The sequence below is a fragment of the Poecilia latipinna genome, unplaced genomic scaffold, assembly GCF_001443285.1.
Source record: "Poecilia latipinna isolate Pla-1442-1.1 unplaced genomic scaffold, P_latipinna-1.0 Scaffold227, whole genome shotgun sequence".
NCBI lineage: Eukaryota > Metazoa > Chordata > Actinopteri > Cyprinodontiformes > Poeciliidae > Poecilia > Poecilia latipinna.
The window spans coordinates 244943-266693 of NW_015112843.1; the positions used below are offsets into that span (position 1 = coordinate 244943).

Consider the following 21751-nt stretch of genomic DNA (forward strand, 5'->3'; position numbering starts at 1 on the left):
TATATATATATATATATATATATATAAAAAGAAAGCTAAGTTTAAAATCATCCTGGAATATAGTGTAAAAATGCCAAGTTTTTAATACGATAAAATAAGAGCATGATAAATAACATCAGTGTTTTTCTGTATATAATTTAACATTTATCATGCACAATCCACCCAAAAAGAAATACATTTTAAAAAATTGATTACATTAAGAAGGCCTAATAACCCCAGTAAATACGTCGTCACAGAAAGTAATACAGTATTAAAGCACACTTTGGTTCATTATCAGCATTCAATGCTGCAGTCTTATCAGCATCCCAGTTCTTGACTTGTTCTTCCAAAACTTACATTTTTCTCACATGAAGTCATGCTTTTGTTGATTTTGATTCATAGTGCTCTTGAAAAAAGAATTGTCTTTTCATCTTCAGCTTTCTGACAGAAAAGTAAAGGGCTTAAAGTTGAAACAGATAATACTTAAAACCGTTTAAATCAGATTCTTCATTATCTATGGTACATGTAAATCCAAGAGGGTAACACTGGATCAAAGTGTAAATAAAACAAAATATTAAGTGTAATGCAACCAGTTTAACCTAAATCAAAGGTGTAGAAAGTTAAGAAAGGATTCATCATTATTTAATTTTTTACATCATGAAAACATGGCATAACAAGAAGAATGCATACACTTCTGAGTTTCACTTGGTTTATGCTAAATTAGAAAAAACATATTACTATATATTTTATTCTTTCATTTACTTTTGAAATTCTTTTTTCAATAATTTGTTTTATAATTTATTCTAAAAATTTCCTTTTCATTGTCTGTATTTTTCAGTCTTTTTGGGGTATCTTGATTCCAGAGATGCAATAAAAAAAACACAATTTATTTGTGAACTCAATGCAATTCATTAAGAGTTAAATAAATACTTTGAATATGTTTTTGTAAAGTTTGGTTGATAAAATAGCATAACAAATGCAGTTAAGAAAAGTTTTTTTTTAAAGCTGAAGAAGATTTTAGCTATTTAAAGTAAAAATATGTTCATATGTTTTTTATTCATTACGGTGACTTTTTTTCTTTTTTTTAAATCGGAAAATACTTTTCATTCGATTTTATTCATGTGTAGTGGTGTAACCTGTTTGGAATCAAAACCAGAAAACAAATTTAACAGAGTCTTGTTTTTATTAAATTTCCAAAGCAAAACAAAACAACTGAACCCCGATTTATTTTACTTTTCCTGCTTTGTGCATTTTCACAAATCTTATGGTAAAAATAAGATTTTTATTGGTGGATCTTTTTGCTTGCTGCGTGTATGAACACTAGAGGGAGCTATAAGCACGCCAGTGTGACCGGACCTTTCGAACCCAATCAACTTTTAAAATTCAAGGATCATTGCATGAGAAGTGACCTCACTTCTTCCCAAAGAGCTTTAAATAATGCATAATAACAGACAAGCTTTCAAATACATGATTTTAAAATAAAACCCTCACTAAATATGAGGAAGAGTTGCAGATTTCTCATTTAATTTCTGCGTGTGTGAAAGAACCTTCGCTGTTGATGACATTTGCATTTGATCCAAGAGGCCAGCCTTGACGCCATGTGTTTGTCATATTCAGCTTTCATTTTCTTTCAGCTTCTCTTCTTTTGTGTTTGGAAGGAAAAATATGCCGGTGGACTTTTGAAAACATCAGATAGAAACAGAGTAACTGTAACCTCCATGTCACTGTAATTAGATGTCACAATTAGAAGACTCTGTCTTTCACCGAGTCCAAACACCACAGCAGCTGGAATGACTTTGCCTCTTTGTTAATGTGTCTCTTCAGTCCAAAGCCAATCATCTTTTAAAAAAATTGCTCATAGAAGGACTGTGGCTATAGAGAGATGAACTGCCTGATGATTTGAGAATATTGCTGGAAGCTTAAAGGTCATGAATAAAAGGATTTTCTCAGTTGAACCTTGAATACTGAATAGCTCATCTTTGTACAAAGCTCGTGATTTTATGGGTTGCATTTGAAGTGTAACAAGTCCGCATTCAATCAAATGCATAAAAAGCTCTATATGCTTCTCCTTCACTTTTCCTGTAATGTGTTTTTCCCCCCACCTTTATTTCCTTTCATTTAATTGTTTTTAAATGCCAACAAGAGAAACAAACGCATGTTTACTGCAGAAGAGATCTCTACCCTTTATGTATTCATTTATTCCTTTTCTGTGCGTGTGTTTGTTGCTTTCTATCATCAAGCCATCACTCTGATGAAGTGCTGCAGAGAGCAAAACATTTCATCCTTCATAAAGAATTACATTGCTCCTGAAATAATGAAGCGATCTGTGCATAAAGGCAGAGCGAAAACGGCTTTTTAAAAAGCACTAACTGCAAAGAAAATATCAGTATTTTATGTGTCTGAATAAATAAAAATATTCATTCCAGAATGCATGTAATACACTTTAACTCCACGTGTGGTTGAAATTAATTTAAGGTTGACACGTTCAGTGTTTAAATATTTTTCTCTGAGTGTTGATCTTTGAAGACAAAATTCTGCATAAATATGTTAAATCTGCTGGATAGTTTCATGGTTTCTAGTAGATTTGCTATGTTTAGTCAGCCTTTAGCTGGAGAATCCTACCACCTTAATTATTCATCCATTCACTCACTCATACATTATTGACGTCCTGTTATCCAAGATTGAGTCACAACAGATTGACGAGGGAAACCCAGATATCGTTCTTCTCAGGAACACTTTCTAAGTCATCATAAGGTGACAAAGTATATAGAGAGAGTCTCTCAAGCAAATTCCTGTGGATTCCAAAGTGTTAGTACTTTTTTGGTGCGATGAAAGGTTACAGGTTTTACTTTTACAGTTAAACTGGTGACTCTCTGGCAGAGTGTTAGAGATTCTGGGAATGTTCCCGGTCCGTGTGTTGTTGGCGGGTGTTGAAGAAAACCAGTGGCTGACAGGAAGAGGCTTGTGTGGAGTATTGGAGGGGGAAATGTAAGCAGAGCTTGATGTTCGAATCAGAATGTACTGATAAAACTGCCAATACTGTTAAAATATGAACAAATACCTGTCTCTGCATTCTGGAGATAAAATAACGTTAAAAATCTTTTCACACCAATGGACTTTGGCTGTTTGACTGACAAAATAATATTTAAACACACAACTGTTAGCTTGAAGGTTATATTTCTAAAGTCTTGAGGGCCACATAAAGACTTCTGTTGGGTCGGATGTAGCCCGCGGGCCTTGAGTTTGACACATGTGGGTTACAGAGAGAAGAGTTTGATCTGATAAGGAAAGCTTTCTTCTTTTCTGAAACCAGGAGAAAAAAGCTTATCTTGGCTTCAGAAGGCATTGCTTGAAAGACTGTCTGAAAGATGACCGCTACTGGTGAAACTCAGCTGAAGAGGAACCAGCCACAGCTCTTTTAATTAGGCAGCTAGATGTGCACATTCAATAAATTACACTAATATGTAAAGGCTCATTAATTTCAGTAACTCCATCACATTGTATAGATGAATTATACACAAACTGATGTTTTCAAAACCTCGTTTCTGTTAGTTATGATGATTTTACTCTTAGAGCTAATGAAATCTAAAAGTGTTTTAAATTCATGTCTATGCATTTGAACTACAAAGAAAGAAAAAGTTCAAAAATAGGGATTTAACAAGTGTCTATATATGTGAAAGATACATTTTATGACTGCAGTATAGCAGCCATGTTGGATTTTGAAGTTGAGGTTGGTCACCCTGTTGGAAATCTGATCTGAGATTATCTTTATTATGTCTACTAACTAACTAACTAACTAACTAACTAACTAACTAACTAACTAACTAACTAACTAACTAACTAACTAACTAACTATAATTTTTATTTGAAATACAAAAAAATTATTTCTTTCTTTCTTTCTTTCTTTCTTTCTTTCTTTCTTTCTTTCTTTCTTTCTTTCTTTTTTTCTTTCTTTCTTTCTTTCTTAAATCTACAATGTTTCACAGTCTTCACAAAGCCCCTGTACAACTATCAGAACAATAAAAAAAACACACATTTTATTCGGTTCTTCAGTCAACCAGGAAGAGTAAAAGGCGGTTTTAGTTTAACTTTGGGCTGCTGTACTGAGCGCTCCGCCTCCCCGGCTCTCCCCGCCCCCCGGAGCAGGCGGGCAGATGGTTCGGTCCGCAGCGGCTCTGCTGGGGGTCTGGAGGTTCTGGTGTTCCGCCGCCAGCAGACAGTCCGCAGACAGAGAAAGCGGCTCGGCTGCAGCGCAGAAGCGTCGGGGTTTTATTCGCATCGACATGACCATGTACAAAGGCAGGCGTCGCAACCAGAGATGTGAGTTGTTGTTGTTGTTTTTAATTAGCGAATTTAAGGTCGCTCAAGTTTATCTTGGTACATTTTTGTTTTCTGGTTCAATTCTTAAGTTTTAGAAAATAGATTAAAAGTTAATTAACCACGTTTTACGTTTGTTTATGTTGGATTTTCTTCTAATTCTGATAATAATCTCCGGATTGAAGAGCCTGAGCTCTGCCTTTAAGTCTAATAGTGTTATTTTAACGTGCCAAAACATTTTTTGTTTGTTTGTTTTCAGTTATTCAGGAGCTCTTTATTTTTTGTGACAAGAAGAACAAGCAACCATGCAAATCTTGCATCAACACTAGCAGCGCTTCATCCAACAGAGAAAACCCACATGCTTTCCTTTCCTGTGATCACGATGTTGTGTTGATAGTCAATGAGACTGCTGCCTGTACTGTAGCGTGTTTGCTGACTGCAGCTTTAATCTGCTTGTTCTGTGAGTGAAATGAGCATTCAGGTTGTCACCCTTTCAGGAAAGGGGAGTTGTTCAGAGGGTTGGATGCACATGACAGCTCCAGGTGTGTGTGCTCCTGTGCGTGCCAGTGCTGACAGACACTTTTTGCATGGGTAATATAGCTGTGATTAAATGAATAATGCATGGTATTAATGAACCTCATGTGCCCTGCATTCAACCGTCAGGCTATTCAGGGTGTACCTGGCCTCTGGCCTAATATAAGCAGGGACAGGGTGCTGTATTTTTACATGCACTGTGCATACATTTTGTACACAGTAATCACGTATTGATAAAATAGATATAGGTGGATGTACTATAATTACAATGCAGAATGCTCTGTTGTAATTGCTACAGGAGAAGGCTCCTTGTTTGTTTCAGATTTTAATCACACTTCGGTTATTTATTGCAGATTGAAGACTCTCAGCTCAACAGTGCAGTGCCAGGCAAAATTATGTGATGTATTTTATTTGATAGACCAACTCAAAGGATACAGTAATTGTGAAGTGTCGAAAATGTATACATTTTAATATGTTTTGCAAATAAGCATCTCAAGGAACTGGCATCCAAGTTACATTTCTACCAGCTGTGCACATATACAGACTGAAATCGTTTTCTTTGTCAAAGCTCAAACTTACTTAGATGAGATGGAGAGTCTGCCAACAACAATTTAAAGTTTCACAGCATGTTTTCCATTGGATTTTCGTGGATTGGCTTCTTCTGCCACAAAAGGAGACTTTGATCTAAGCCGTTCCTCTGCAGCTCTGGCTGTATGTTTAGGATTGTTGTCCCGCTGGAAGGTGAATCTCAAACTCAGTAAAGTTTCTGTGTTTCCTTGTTCCTGTTGAAAAATAAAAAGCATTCCCACAGCATGATGCAGCCACACCATGTTTCACTGTTGGGAGTTCAAAGTGTTAGCTACGCCAGACTGTTTGTTTTGTTATGAAGCCTTTGCAGAATGTAAGTTCAATAAAATACAGGTGAACTATGTTTAGTAAAGATTGGTTTTATTTAGAGGTATCAGAGTAAAGTGAACTGAACAAAATGCATCTTTGAATTTTTTATTTGTGAAAAATGAAAACAATATCTCAATTTTCTTCTAAAAGATATGCACTACATTTTTTTAGTTTGTAAAGTCCAGATTAAATGCACTGCTTTTTTTAGGTTGCTTTGAAAAACAAAATGGTGTTTTTCAGAAGGCAGTAAGCTTGTCTATCTACAGTTCCTATGAGCTGATCACAATCCTGCATGATCATGAAGCCTGTTGAAAGTAACAGCAGATTTACATCTTCATAAAACTATCTTGTTTATTTTAAAGAAAGATCTTATGAGTTTGGCAAGTGCAGGGAGAATCTAATGACATTAAAGCTGTCACCAAAGCTGCTGTTGTTCTCACAGGTTAGTTATTAGCCATCAAAGATTTTTTCATTTTTTTATTTGCAGCACAAAAATGTTCCTTAAAATATTGGTTGACATTTACATAACAGAACTAATAACAAAAAAACCCTGGGCTTATAGTCAGTGCAATTGAAAACTATAATGCTAAGAAACATCTAACTTTAATCAAAACAAGCCTCACCAGATTTCAGCATCCTTGAACTTCTCTGTTTTGTTTTTCAGTAACTAAACGTCTCTGTATACAAACAAGATCCAGCAATCCAAAAAGGCTTTTTTGATCTTCAGTAAAGTTTGTCATTCTTTTTCAGTAACTTGCCTAAAGTGGTGATATGCACGACTAGGGACTCTGTTGTTTAAAAAATACTTTGAATTTCCTCAAACTGCTTAATTAGTCCTCTAGAAACAAAATATTTGACTTTACTGACGTTTTGTGAGCAAGGCTCACGCTACTTATCAAATTGAATATTGACTGCTGAAGGGACTTTTGTCCATGGAGCTGCATATGTTATTTGGAAACTTCAGCTCTGATGGGTTTGAGATCCAAATGTTGAACAAGACTTCTCTTAACTAAGAAGTATTGTCATTGAAGTGAATGTTAATAATTCACATAATTTCTAAGCAATCTGTAAAACAATGACTTTTCGGTATATTTAGGTCAAATAGGATCCTTCCTTCCATGTTCTTCTTTCTGTCTATCTCTGGTTTGTAGAGGTTCTGTATTTAAAGCCTGGTCACTGCAGAAATATCTTCTACAAATTCATAATTCATGGATAATGAGGACTGAGAACTCTGTAAATTTGAGTCTGTGAAGTTTGGAATAAAACATGTGCAGGAACACAGGATTATGGAACATGATATGGATGATGTTGCACTCCAAAGATATTTTTTAAAGATCCATGTTTCTACGGTCACCTCACGAGGGAGACAGCTGACTTTTTGGAGCAGATGTACAAGTGGTTTCAAGCAGCTAGCAGTTTGTTTTCCAGCTGCTTGCAGAGATTAATGAGCCTGTGGACAGGTGGAAGTACCGGACCAGGCCCCGTGTGTTTCACAGCATTGCACATTAAAGCCAAGTTCTTGCATCATAATAAAACGATGCCAAAATGGAAAAGAGATGGAAATCCCTTAGCAGCTGTAGGAAAGATGAAAGTTTAAATCATTTGAATCTTCAGGTTATGACAATATGTTTATTATGGGTTAATAAAAAAAATCAAAAATACTCATGTGTTGTAAGGTAGCATGGATGTATTTGTTCTGCAAGTCTGTTTTTTTTTTTTTTTTTTTTAAAGAACATCCATCTGAAACGACTGAAAGCCGAAAACAACAAGTCGATTCCAGTCAATCAGTAAGGTTTGAGTGCTGTCATCAGACTCCACCAGTGCAGAGTGTTGAGTTTTCTTTGGTGTGTTGAAACTTCAACTTTCCATACATCAAAATTACCTCAGAAAAACTCAAAAAAGGCATAAAGGAAGGTCACCGTTGAACAAAAATGGTTAAAAAAAAATAAAAAAAAATAGCTCAGTCTCATAAATGAGCGTAATGCTGGTTGCAAAGATGATAGAACATTTTTTAAATATTTTATAGTAAGAGATACAGTAACTAAACTAACAAAGTAATTTGTATGGATTTAGTTCTTTTTTCTTTTTGAAGCATATAGAGGGAAAATGAGAGTCTCGACTGTTCTGACGTCGAAAAACCATTTGGAAATGAACAAAAAGCAGTTTCTGGTCCTGCTTAGGACGCTTCATCCTTTGATGCATTGAAACAAACTAATCAGATTGAGTTTTTTTTTTTTTTTCCAGAAACTGAAACCTTTCAAGCTTAAATCTCAATTAATTTATGGTTTTGGAAAGAACTGCTGATCTGTGCCATTAAAAAACAAGCAAACAAAAATAACTGACTGCTTAAGGATTCAGCTGTAATAAAATATGATGCAGCCAAGGTAAGGGAAAGTAACTGCAGTATTTATATGGAAGTGTGCTGTATAGCATGTCCAAGGATACATCCTGTGCCTGACTGATGAGTGAGCAGAAACACAGCCCTACTTGCTTTAAAAAAAAAAAAAAAAAAACTCTCCGAGCTCGGCTCTGCATTTAGATTTTAGGTCGGTAAATTCTACCTCAAATGGGCTGCAGAGCGGCAAATTGGTTTGCCTGGGGTATTTATCCTAGTTTTAGTTTAAAGAAAAATGCTAATTTTGTTTTAAAATATCTTTTAGTTCACTCAAGAACCTTACAAGCTTAGACAAATTGATATATTGAATATGTAAATGTTGTTTATGTGAGAAAGTGCGCCTGACTCATGGTTTAATTGTAACATGTACATGTCAATCTGATTTCATCCTGATTTGCTTTGACAGCTACAGTAAATATGCAAGTCCCCAAGCTTGAATACACATAAAATTACACCTAAAACTGCAGCCCACTCCCACTCACTGCGGCTTCTCCTCGGTCGGAGCCGTCGGTCTCCGAGCCCAGAGCGAGCCGACACTCACAGGTGCAATAAAAGAGACCTCTGCCCTTGAACCGTGATGGGAGATTAGTGCAAGTCCCAGCTGTCGGATTTACAGGCTGTAGATGGAATCTGTGGAGCGGTGTCATGCCGGGCGTCTCTCAGGTGCACATTTGCATTCATGCGGGTACCCCGGATGATCTCTTAATCAAACACAGCTCACCTGCTCTCAGGATGCGTGTCATCGAGGCGATGGAGCTTCCTCTGTGCGAGGTGTGATCCATTGTCTGCCAAAAATTCTATTCAGCCATAAGAGGAGGAAGGAAAACAGCCCCCCCCTGTTTTATTTCCCAAACAGCATTTACCGCAACACTCAAGGTCGCTTACGTGTAAAACGTTTAGACAGCGCACCGCTGCATCACTTTGGCTGAACGACACAAAATAGCAGCAGAAGGCCTAAAGTCTAATGACCGATGTTAAAGTAACTTCTCTGGAAGTCGTGCTTGTCTCAACAGAAACAGCTGCAGTGCCTTCAAGGTTTTTTTTATTTCTCCCACAGGATAAATTTATGTTGTGCTGCAACAAAATACATAAAAGAATAAGACCAGCAACAATAAATAAACATAAAGTTCATGCAAAAAAAAAAAAAAAAACATCTACTGTTTTGTTATTAGTATTTCATGTATTAGACTCTTCTATGTAGCGAAATGATTCACGGTTTTCCAGTTGTTTTATAAATAAAAATCTGGAAAGTGTGGCATGCGTTTGCCTTTATGCCACTTCACTCTTATACCTTTAAATAAAATCCAGTGCTGCCAACCCACTTCCAGAAGTCACCTTATCAAAAACCATCCACGTGTGCGTAATTTCATCTAAGAGTGGCACAACTGCAAACTTACATTCACATCCACCTAAAAATGGAAACACTCCATTGTGAACACGCCATCTTTACACTGAAACATGGTGGTGGCAGCATCATGCTGTGTGGATGTGTTTCTTCAGTCCACCAAACTGCTGAAAGACATGTTTGGTGCAAACCAGGTTCACATCTTGGCCAACATTGTTTATCTCTGGTTGTGAGCTTAGCTCAGTGGTCATTAGTAAGAGAAGCTTTATTCCAAAAATGAGAAGTTAAAATAAATTTGGTGCAGCAGTTTTTACAGTTACTCAAGTTGCCTCAACTCATTGCACCCACCTCTGAAGATGACCTGCGATACACATGAAGCAGCCTCTGATATTTTTTGGCAATATCATGCAGTCTGACTGCTGCAGGGAGTGACGTTTAATTCTTCCTTTTTTTTTTACATATTCATGAGTTTTCTCAGCTGTCTCTTTCTGTCCTCCTCCTCTCTTGTTTCAGCGTTTGACTCCAATAAAAAGCTCATCAATTGCTGCAACCCGCTGTCTATTCATTGTTGGACTGGGATCCTGTGGGGATGCAGCAATAAGTCCAGCAGCCTGGCATGTAACCAGAATCACTTGGTGCGAGTTAACATTAAGATTTAATGACGCTGAGCTCTATCAGTGCAACACGTTCTGATGCTGCGTGCATTTTGAAACTGCACACCGTGTGCCAAGCTTAAGAGTTTGAAAAAGTCATGAGATTAGGGTGGGGTTTCACTTTCCAGCAGTACCGTGAACATGCAGCAGATTAATTTATTAGAATGTTAACCCATTAAAGTTCGAAGCTAAATCTAGAAGATTGAAGTTCTTGGATGGTCTTCATTTAATCCGACTTTAGCTATTTTAAAAGAAAGAAGAAGAATTATTTTAAAAATTCAGTCTAGCTGAAACAAAATGTGGTTCTACAAAAATATTTCCTCAGCGGGGGATCAATACAAATGCACAGCAAACATATCAGATTTTTATTTGGAAAGCATTTGAAGGCAATCTTCCAAATTCGTGCGCTACTTTGTGTTGGTCTTTTAAATAAAACCCTAAGAAGTTACATAAAAGTTTATGGTTATTCTGTCACAACATTTTAAACAGTCTTCATACAGTTTGTGCACCGTTGAACCTCTGACACTTTTGTGGATATTTGGTTCAAAACAATCTGAAATACCAGTCGGAGGTATTGAGATTGTGTTTGCCCAGTCCATCTAATAGTCACCACTCTGTGGCGCGCAGAGGTGAGTTGAAACAGACAAACACGCCCTCACTAACAGAGCAATGTACTCACAGGCTCGGCTTCATTAACATAAATGAGTCTTAAGTAAGTCAGGGGCCCTGAGGTGGAGACGGCTGTCTGCTTCAGGGATCCAGGTCGGACGCATAAAAACTCATCTTTTCTGTTGGAGGCGGATAAAGTTACACTGGGGTCTCATGAACCTGGAGCTAGTCCTATAAAAAACAGCATGACTCATTTAAAAACAGACTATTTGAGAAGAAAATGAAAAGGAAACTAAATTGATAATCCAGATGGGACTTTTTTTTAAACCAGTACATGAAATTATGAAAGGAGAGAAAAAAATAACTGACAATGATGCAAAACATGTTAATGCCAGAGTTAGGCTAAATGGCCCCTTCATTGTTTATATCCACTTGTCCTTGATTCCAGGGAGGGCTGGTGATTATATCCAACCATACACACGCAAGCACACACACACATACACACACGCACGCAGGACAAACTACAGTCTATGTTTTTTGACTGGGTGGACGTGTAGACCAGGATTTGAACCCAGTACCTTATTGCAGCTCTATTTGTCAGTAATTCTTGCTATTCTTTTAAAAACATTTGAGAGTTTATGAAGGAAATAGTCAGAATTGAAATGATTGTCAATAGAAATGAGCAGAAAAAAGAACCAAGATAAACAAAATCTGAGGTAGATAAGTAAAAGTGACCTCCAATTATCCCTGCTAGTAGAAATGTAGAGTTAGAGAATGTCAACGTTACCTGCACAGCATGTAGAGTATAGTAAAAGGCTTTATACTTTCAGAAAACCTGGATCGAAAAACAAAACAAATGTACGTTTAGGGAAGAATAATTACTACAAATCAATAGCCAAAGACATTTTGTAGAGCTGAAGGATGATTTTAAATTTTTTTTATTATTATTATTTTAGCAGCTTTCCATTTGGACATAATCTCTCATTATAGCGAGACCAACAAGAGAACACAGCATCTTCAATTAAATATTAAGTGCATTGTGTTTTTCATCCAAGCCTTCTGTTCTTTTACTTCTCCATTTAAAGTTTCATGTAGAAAAAAATGGGATCCCCTTATGTTCGTTTTTATAAACAAGGTTTAGTAGAGTCTAACGACCAGCAAATTAATGTAATGAAGGTTTTAAGCTTCTGTCTCTGATGTAAAAAACTCTGTCATCCCAATTGGAAATCCTGTCGTTTTGTGTTCAAGAATCAAATAATAAGGAATAAACGAGAAAGCACATGAGTGAAAGGAAAACTCATTATTAACTAGTTGGTCTCATTAAAATGATTGACAATACCATGACCCAAAGGAAGGAGATTTAAGACCTGAATACAGCCCTCCATGTCTGTGAAGGGCAGGCACTTCAACCTCGCAGACTCTCCTAAATGACACCAGGTGCTTAGCTTTGGTTTCTACATGTGAGATGTTTAGTTTGCTCCTCAATTTGTAAAATCAACAGATTTTTACCAAACTCAGTCAAGCCTGGTAAAAGATTTGAAGATGTTTCAAAATAATTTAAGAGTCTACAAGTGGAGGATATTGAGAGTATCTACTAACATACTCTGGTCTGGCTTTCCAAGCAGGTTAACCTGGACAGCAGGAGACTAAAAGAAATCTTAATAGACCTTAAAATGTCACAGTGGAATAGGCAACATCCCTTCTTGTTTTATGATCTGACAGGATGTGACTCTGCAGTAAGAAAGAGACTGATCATCCTAACATGTGCTTTAGGATTATCAGAGACCATATTTAAAAAAAATGGATCAGAACTTAACCCTAAAACATAACAACCACAAAAAAAAAAAAGAATTACCATCAAATTCACCAAAGACTGAATAAAAAAAACAGCTCAGAAATGGATCAAGCCCAGCTCTTAATTTCACTGAGGTTTTAACAGAATGTTTTGTATCTTGCTAAAGTCTCATAACTGTTGAACTTTATGATATGTGTAATATATTTTATCATGCCTATGGACACTGTGTGGAATAAGCTTTCTCTGCTTTGCCTCTCTGTAGGTCATCTGTCTGAGCTCAGTCTGCAGCTGCAAAAGATAAAGAGCTAAAGAGCTTAGTTCTCACAGCAGCCTGTAGAGAAGCGAGCTCTCTCAGTGTGTCTTGTAAATATTTTTGAACTTCTCCTGTTCCTTGGTATGAAAAACATGTACTAAAAATCTGTAGGTCAGATCTTACAATCTGGAAGAATTAATGTGTTGCAGGTGCTCTGAGTTACAGTCTTTACAAACCTTTGTGCAAGATATTCTGTGATTTCCTTATTTTCCTAATCATATTTTATCCTCAACAGAGTTATTGTTTGATGACCTTAAAATGTCTGAAAAGCAAGAAACTCTTTAAACACCTAACAGATTAAACTGAGGATTTTAGCACATTTTTGTTTTAGCGATTAGCTGAAGTGCCCCAGTCAAATTGTTTCAGCTAACTGGAATAAGATGGACTGCATGGTGGGACAGCTGCTAGTGTTATTGCCTTGCAACAGGAAGGTCACAGGTTCAAATCCCACCCTAGTCTTTCTGGATAAAGCATGTGTGTGTGGGTTCTCTGTGGGTATTTTTTATGAAGTACAATTTAATACTTAATACTATGTCTTCCCAAGATACATAACAAGTAAGAGTAGACTTCGTTATGTGAACATTTCACAAGAAAGATCTCAGTGTTTAATGGGTGTCGTAATCTTTTCCAGTTTGAATGAATAATTTCTTAAATCTTAAACTGTCATAACGGAGGGTAAACCTCTGACCCACATGCAGAATCAGACCCGGAAACAACTGGTGAGTAATTCTTTTCTTTTATTAAAGAAAGAAACAATTTCAGGTTCTGCAGGTGATCCGAGGACCTAGGTCCGAGTCACGCCTGGAAGCGGAGAGAACAGGTTAAAGGTCTGGCCAGAGGAGGGCAAAGTGCGATAGGGAACCGAGTTCCAGCTTACGTTCTCTTGAAAGGCTTCTGACGGGGGTGGGGGGGAGGACGAGATCGAGCAGTGGGCTGGAGCGGGCAGGCAGGTGGACTCTGAAAGCTGCAGGTAGGTTCGTCAGTGGGAGGTGGCCAGATCCTGAAGGTAAATGAGCAGAGGGCTGGTGAGGGAAAAAGGTCTACAAGCAGAAATACTCTCGAGAGAATCACCAAAAAGATTAGCGTTTCAAAAAGGCTTTAGCGAGCTAGAGACTACCGTGGGAGGATAATCATCCGGCGGAGAGGAGAGGTCCAATGGCTCCTTAAATCCTCTCGACTGATGATCCAACTGGCTTCAGGCGTGCAGCTCCACTCCAGGCCACTCCCCAACGGGAAGCCGAAGGGGAGAGACCTTTCTTAAAGAGAAACCCAGAACCTGACATAAACGGATTAACATTCTGCTGTTTTGTGTTTCCGATATCAGAGTCTAAAAGTTTATTCCTTAAATCTGTTTTTTCCAGCAATTTGTCCTGAGCAAGAGGAGCCCTTAATAGTCAATCACTGTCACACCTTGAGTTGGTAGCTGCTGGCTCCAGTTGCAGCCAACCAGTTCATAATGGTTCAATCATAAATAACCTGTTAATCCCCCCCTCAGTGTGATGCTGCTCATAGTTTATAGTATCCATCAAGTCCTAAGTGGCTATTGCTTAGCAACACAGTCTCTTTGTGCTCTTCATCCAGTCTCAACTTTTATGGATGCTCGGGCAAACAAGTCTGTCTGCAAGCACACACACCCATATTCATGCCACTTTTGTATATGATTAGAATAATGACTGTAATTAATCAGAGGCTCTATGTGTGTGTGTGTCTGCCAGGGGGTGGAGGGACGGAGGTGGTCATTTTAGAGTGCTTTTTAGTGCTCCGCTCGCTCTTTGATAATCCTAGTGGGGAACTAGAGGAGAAGACGCTCTAACAATGTGAAGCTTGCTCATGTCGTCCTCTGTCCTAATGATAATGGTACAGCTGTCCCCAAGCACCTCGGAGCCGCCGACACGTCCCCACTCCATTAGTCCATTAGGGATTGGAAGAGGAAATAAAGGCAATCTAAAGATAGAGAGCAGATGAGGAGGGATGCACTGTGGCGAGTCTACGGAAAGTGTTTGGAAAGATCTAGACGTTGTTTTGATGTGAGCCTGAAAGAACAGAAACACCAGAGGAATATGGAAACATATCTAAGAATCTTTCCAATTCATAAGTTCAGAATGTTAACATTGCAGCTGAGGATTTATCATCATCTCTTGCACTTGCTTCACCTTCAGATACACTGACTTAACTTCAGACCCTGTTGTGACATGTTTCTACAGCCAGATCCCTGGAGCTGCAGATGTTTTATCATCAGTGAGTTTTTTAAAAAGGTTGTTTGTGTTTTTGTATGTCCTTGAGCAGCACTCAGGGAACATTGAGCTGATTTTGAGCAGAGGCGCTGACAGCAAGCTTGACAGACTGAATGCAATGATACGCGCCGGCTTTAATGCAGCACAGTTCTTGGCAGGTAGAGAGGGGATGTCAGTCATGATGGGAGCCGTGAGCAGCCTACAGATCAGCCACAGTATCTCACTAATGCACTTAAAGGAGATTTCTTTGTTGGTTTTTTCCCCCCGCTCTGTTCTAACACTGACTTTGAGCCTTCTTTCTGTCTTGCATAATCTGGTTCTTTCCACTAATGAAATTCACTGTCATCTCTAAGTTTGACTTCTTTCCTGTTGTGACAATACATCTTTTTAACAACTCTGTAAACAGAAAATGTTCAGGATTCGAGTTGTTATTCAAGCAAGTTAAAACTATATAAATTCAAAATAGCTTTCCTGAATTTAATATAAAACAGAGTGTACTTGCTGAAAATATTCAATTATACTTTAAAGGAATTTGAAATGCAACCTAATGCCTGGTTGTCTCACTCTTGACAACAATAGGATGTCGTCAAGCATTTCAGAAATCCGGCTGCAGTATTTTACATCACAGTCTGGCTCACTCTTCCTTGCTGAATTGTTTTGGCTGAGCCATATTTGGAGTTTTTTTTTTTTTAGCATTAATGACATGTTCAAGGTCAGCCTACAGCATTTCAATCAGTTTTTACATCCAGACTTTGACTACGCCTGCATAAAGCCAAACAATTTGGATGTGGACCAGCCGGTGTGCTTTAATCATTGTCCTTTTGCATAACTTAAACTGTGCGGTCACAAACTGATGCGGTCAGGATGAGAGAAGCACTGATACTTTCCAGACATCTGTAGAGACTTTTTTTAATCAAAAAACTGTGAGTCTGAGTGGTTTGGCTTTTATACCTGAACTTGGGGCGGGGTGAAGTAAATCTGTACCATTTGGAGGAATCAACTGATTAGGCATCGTTTGTCCTCAGGAGGGCAGCGCTGAGATGGTTTTAGGCAAAATAATGCAGAATTAAACAAATTTACAAAAAAATGTCAAAATTCAAACAGTTTATGTGCAAAAGAAAGTTGATTCGGGGGTTAGTTACACTTTAAATAATTGTATATGTTTAAAATATCAACTCGCCTAGAAACATTTCTCTATGCTACCATTTCATTATTTCATTTCCGATTTCTTTGCTATAATATGCTCAACACTGGCTGTCAGATTTATAGCACTTACAGGAAAATCTAAAATAAATAAAAAGCAATTTATTTTCATTACACAAAGTCATGCAGGTTTAAAAGTGCTCGACAATCTGTTCATGCATTTTTCATGCATTTGTCTTCAGTAATTGTAACGTATAATTCCAATCAATGGTTCCCCAACATTCGTCACAGACATGACAATTTTAGGATTGCAATAATTTATTTCAGCTCTTTCAGCAAACGACTGTTGTGATTTTTAACATCAAGAGCTGGATGTCGATGTGAGGAATTTAATCTTCTCAGACAGTAAAGCTGCCCATTATTCTTGGCAAAAAGCCCCCAGTTCTTGTAAGTCCTTGAGTTTATTCTCCCCAAAGTGGCTCAGCCACATCATAAGTCTGAGATGACCTCTCCAGAAGCTTCTCATCTTCCTGCTGTAGCCAATAAGAGGTCATCTCAGGGTTGTGTTTGGAATAATTGTCATTTTGAAGCGTCCAAGTACGTCTTATTCGCAGCTTTCAGGATGATGAATGCAAGTTTTCCAACGTGCTGAATTCATTTTGCCACACTAGTTTTTTTAAGCTCCACATTCCCAAAACATCAGTAATCAACCTGTCATGCCAAGGAAGTTCAGTTTTGGTCTAATCTGGCTTTTAGGTTTGTCACTATCACTCAGCATATTGGAAGCAGAATGTTTTGTAGCACCAGCTTAGTAATATCATTCGTCTGGATCATGTGTTGCTCTCGTTTATCTTCAAATGTCTCCTTGAAAGAGTCGCGCTGCTTTTTTCCAGATAGTCCTGTATGTCAGCTGAAGGTTTTTGTGGGTTTTTGTTTGAATCCCAAACATTTTCTTGTTTTACCTGAGTGGTTTCTCCAGATTCCCACAGTTTGAAGATTACTGATTTGCATTATCAATTGCTTGCATGTCTTCCGGTGTCTTTTTTCCTGTTATTTATTTATTTATTTATTTTTCTTTAAACTTTATTCTCCCACAGATGATTATTTTAATTTTGAGTTATTTTATTTTACTTTTGCCTGCATGGACAAGCTCAAAATTAATGTTGAGACACGGTATTACAAGCAAACAGAGACTTTTAGGCTCAGTCGAGGTTGGGACTTTGCAGAAACATAATGTTAGTCCATATTTGATAATCTCAAATGTGAATTTGAGATTATCATCACATTAGATCACCTAAAAATGTCCAAGGTTCAAACATCTGACCGGCATTACAGCTCCCAAATGAAACAAAATGGGAAAGGATGTGTAAGAAGAACCACCAACACTTATTTATGTCATAAACTCGTAAACTAAACAAGCTTTACATTACCGTAACCTCAGAGGGTCAGACTAAAAGAATTTCTGACAGCAAAATGTACATTTTTGGAATTTAATCAAAGCTAAAAGTTGCTGTGAGTATTTTTAATGGTTTACATTCTTTGAATTAGAGAATGTAAATGTAAGGCTTTCAAGACTAATACCAGCATTAGCATGTTAAGCATGGTGGTAGCATTATACAGTGGTTCTGTTTTGCTGAAAAAAGAACTAAGATTAAGATTAATCATTAAAAACCTAAAGCTGACATGGCATCCCTGCTGATGACTGTCTGAATTATAGGGTGGCACTCTAATAAACGTTAACCATGTGTTCACTTCCAGATATCAACATGGCGGGAGAACCAAAACCATACAGACCGAAGATTCTCTCCAAGAGACCTCTCTCATCCATTTACAGGTGCGTGTGATGAGTTTATATTATTTCATAATTTTTTGTTGTCAACTGGGATCGTCTTCTAATTGTCTGCAGTCAGAGAGAAGAAAATGGGAAAGTCTACGTTGGTGCTTTTTAATGTTCTCTTTACGTATGTTACACGTCTTCCTTTTCTCTTTATGAGCAGAAAGCAAAAAAGTGTCATGAATTGTGTTGGTTGGTGGTGAGATCGAACGCAGGACCCAGGATGTAGTGAAGTTGACGTCTTTAATAATCAAATATAGCTCTAAACAGTCCAAAACATGCAACACGGCAGAGTGGAAACAAAAACTCAGCACCGGCAGCAACTAAACAAAGACTGACAAAATAAGAGCCATGCCACCACAGGACTTTCCAGTTCTACTGTGGCGGTCAAAAACTAATAAGAGCCAAGCCGTCACAGGACTTCCCAGTTCTACTGTGACGACTTCTACGAGGCTACAAAGACCGACTTACTTGACTGACAACGACAAGGACCCGACGAAGAACACAGACACAGGTGGGCTTAAATACACATGGAGGGTAATCAGGTAAGTAGAAAAACCTGGGAGACAATCAACGGGGAAGACTGGACAGAGACTCACAGGGAAACAGGAACACATTGAAAAACTCAAACACACAGAAAACCACGGATCATGACAGTACCCCCCCCTCAAGGGCGGATACCAGACGCCCAAACAGAAAAGTCCAAAAACAACCCAGCAGGGTGGGCGGAGGGGCGACGGAAGGAGGGCCAGAGTCCAGAAAACAGTCCAGAACAGGGAAAACCAGTCCGGGGCCACCCACAGCACCAGAGTCGGACCCTGAACCTCGGTGGGCGGCGTCTCCGGCACAGGAAACGGAGACGTGGAGGCGGGTCCGGCGGGTGGCGTCTCCGGCGCAGAAACCGGAGTCGTAGAGGCGGGTCCGGCGGGCGGCGTCTCCGGCGCGGGAAGCCGAGACGTGGAGGCGGGTCCGGTGGTTCCCGCCACCGCAGCAGGAGGCGCTCGGGCCCGTGGGGCCGGTTGGTGGTTCCGGATGGCCGGCAGAGGGGCCGGCCGGCAGGAAGCTCGGACGGAGCAGACTCAGGAAGCTCGGACGGGGCAGACTCAGGAAGCTCGGACGGGGCAGACTCAGGAAGCTCGGACGGGGCAGACTCAGGATCGTCCGCAAACTCAGGGGGCGGAGCCACAGGGAACTCGGGAAGCTCGGGGGACTCTAGGAGCGGGGAAGGCGGGGGCCGCCTCGGCGCGGGGACCGGAGGCGGGGGCCGCCTCGGCGCGGGGACCGGAGGCGGGGGAGACTGACGCCCAGGGACCGGGATCTCCGGCGGCGCAGGGCGGTGGTGACGTCGGCGCCCAGGGACCGGGCTCTCCGGCGGAGCAGGGCGGTGGTGACGTCGACGCCCAGGGGCCGGGATCTCCGGCGGCGCAGGGCGGTGGTGCCGTTGGCGCCCAGGGGCCGGGATCTCCGGCGGCACAGGGCGGCAATGTCGGCGGGGTCCAACCCCTGGTGGGCACAGCACCAGCCGTGTTCCCCACCAGGGATTAGTCCAGGCGTCCATGTTGGTAAACTCCTCACCGTAGTTTGTGGTCGGGTCCTTCTGTCATAAGGTGGGGTTGAAGTGGTGAGGAGATGACGCAGAGAACCCAGGTTATGGTGAAGATGAATTTAATGATGAATGTAGTTCATAATCCAAATCAGGCAGAACAGCAGGAACTACTAGCACGCAGCTAAGCACCGGTAGCAACTGACAACGAAGACTAAATCAACTGGAACTGACGTCGACACAGGACTTAACCAGTACAACTGGGAAGACGGACAGACGCAGACTGCAACGTTTGACAATTGACAAGGACCCGACGAGGAACACAGACAACAGGTGGGTATAAATACACACGGGGTAATCAGGGGAATGAGACACACCTGGGGAGCAATCAACGGGGAGGACAGGACAGAGACTCACAGGGAAACAGGAACACATTGAAAAACTCAAAAACACACAGAAAACCACGGATCATGACAAAAAGTCATCTTTTGTTATAGCTTTTTAGTAATGATTTTGTCTTTTTCATTTTTATTGTAGAAATGTCGAATGAATCCACAAGTTTGTTGTCTTATTCTTAATCTATCTTAATTAATGCATTAAAAACCGAAAGCCGACATGGCATCCCTGCTGATACAGGGAACTTTTGGACTTTATGGTGTTTCTATGAAAACACAGAACAATGTGGATAATAATTTACTGCAGGATGGAGGTAAAATTTTTGAGGATGGAGCTTGGATTGTGAAGCATTCCTGTTATTATTAAAAGGTGCTTTCAAATTTTGTCAATCCTGTTTGAATTTAAAATCAAGCAGATAGAACAATAACAGAACATTAGTCTAGAAAAAGACCAAAGAAATAATTCAGAGAAATTAAATTGTTTTGTTTGTGTAGATTAACATTAACCCCTCAAAGCTAAATAATCCTAATTGTATCTGCAAAATTATATATTTTATTAGTATGCAATTTAGCATAATTCACTTATATTATGCTATATTATTTCAAATGCTGACAACAAAATGTTTGCACTTATCAGTATTTAAATTGCAGTCTAAATAAAAACCAGTATAGTCCTATCACCTTCTGAAGATGAGAAAAAGCAAATAGTCTGACGAGAATGTTTGCAAATTTTTGATGTCAACCATCAGAATTTCTTTCTTTTCTCCCACTATTTGTCACATAACAGCTAAAAGCTTCTGTGTACTTTATTGCAGTTTGTTTGTGATCAACGAGGAATGTGAAATGGAAAGAAATGGATGCAGCCAAAAAAACAAAAGAATAAACAAAATAAAAAAAATCAAACAGTATGACTGTTGGGCTGTGAAGGCCTCAGAGGTTTGTTAGACAACATTAGTGAACAAACAGCATCATGAATACTAAGCAACACAGCAGTCAGTTCAGGGATCCAGTGCAAACTAGCCCATTATGGCAAACTGAAAAGATATTTTCACATACATCTGGATTTTTTCATGTAAACAATTCAAATAGTCACATAAGTATTCACAGCAATGGCTTAGTTCTTATTTGAGGTACTTTTGGCAGCAATCACAGCCTCAAGCGCTTCTCGTGTGGTATGATTCTTGGGTGGCAGACCTGTTTCGGGGTATTTTCTACAATTTGTCTGTGTATACTTTCTCGACTTCAGTCAGGTTGGATGGACAGCCTTAGCGCACAGATGTGTGATTTAAGTCCGAGCTCTGGCTGCGCCACTAAAAGACATTTACAGGGGGCTCCTGAAGCTTTCATATTTTGAATGTTTGCCTCAGGTCATTTCTGTGTTGAAATATGGTCTTCTCACTGTAGAGCGAGCACTGTAAAGCAGGTTAACTCTCTCTCTCATATATATATATATATATATATATATATATGGCTGCTGTCATCTTGCCTTGTATACAGACTTGTTTATCAGTTTCTGGTATAAGACCCCGCCCCCCCACAATCTCAACATGACGCTCCCACCACCATGCTTCATAGTAGAAATGGTGTATTTCTCACAACATTTCTGTTAAGTTCAAGCAGACTACCATGTCTGTCTGGCCACATTCTTGATCATTCCACAAGTTAAAACTGGAGCTGTGTCTTTGTGACCATTAGGTTCTTTGTCACCTCAGTGACCAAGAGTCTTCCTCACTGAATTCTCAAAAAGAAAAAAAAGTTTTTCAAA

At 39.2% G+C, this 21751-nt stretch overlaps 1 protein-coding gene across 5 annotated transcripts in view; it reads left to right on the forward strand.

Moving 5' to 3' along the window:
• LOC106947170 (RNA-binding Raly-like protein) overlaps window positions 1-21751 on the forward strand; it is a 72616-nt gene that overhangs the window by 44371 nt on the left and 6494 nt on the right. For 4 of the 5 annotated variants that reach the window (XM_015031993.1, XM_015031996.1, XM_015031994.1 and 1 more), the window contains exon 3: window positions 17973-18048. In XM_015031993.1, the coding sequence (XP_014887479.1) occupies window positions 17973-18048 (76 nt within the window). Of the gene's footprint in view, window positions 1-4118; window positions 4300-17972; window positions 18049-21751 lie in introns of those variants that run through there. The other variant, XM_015031997.1, reaches the window with a different exon arrangement.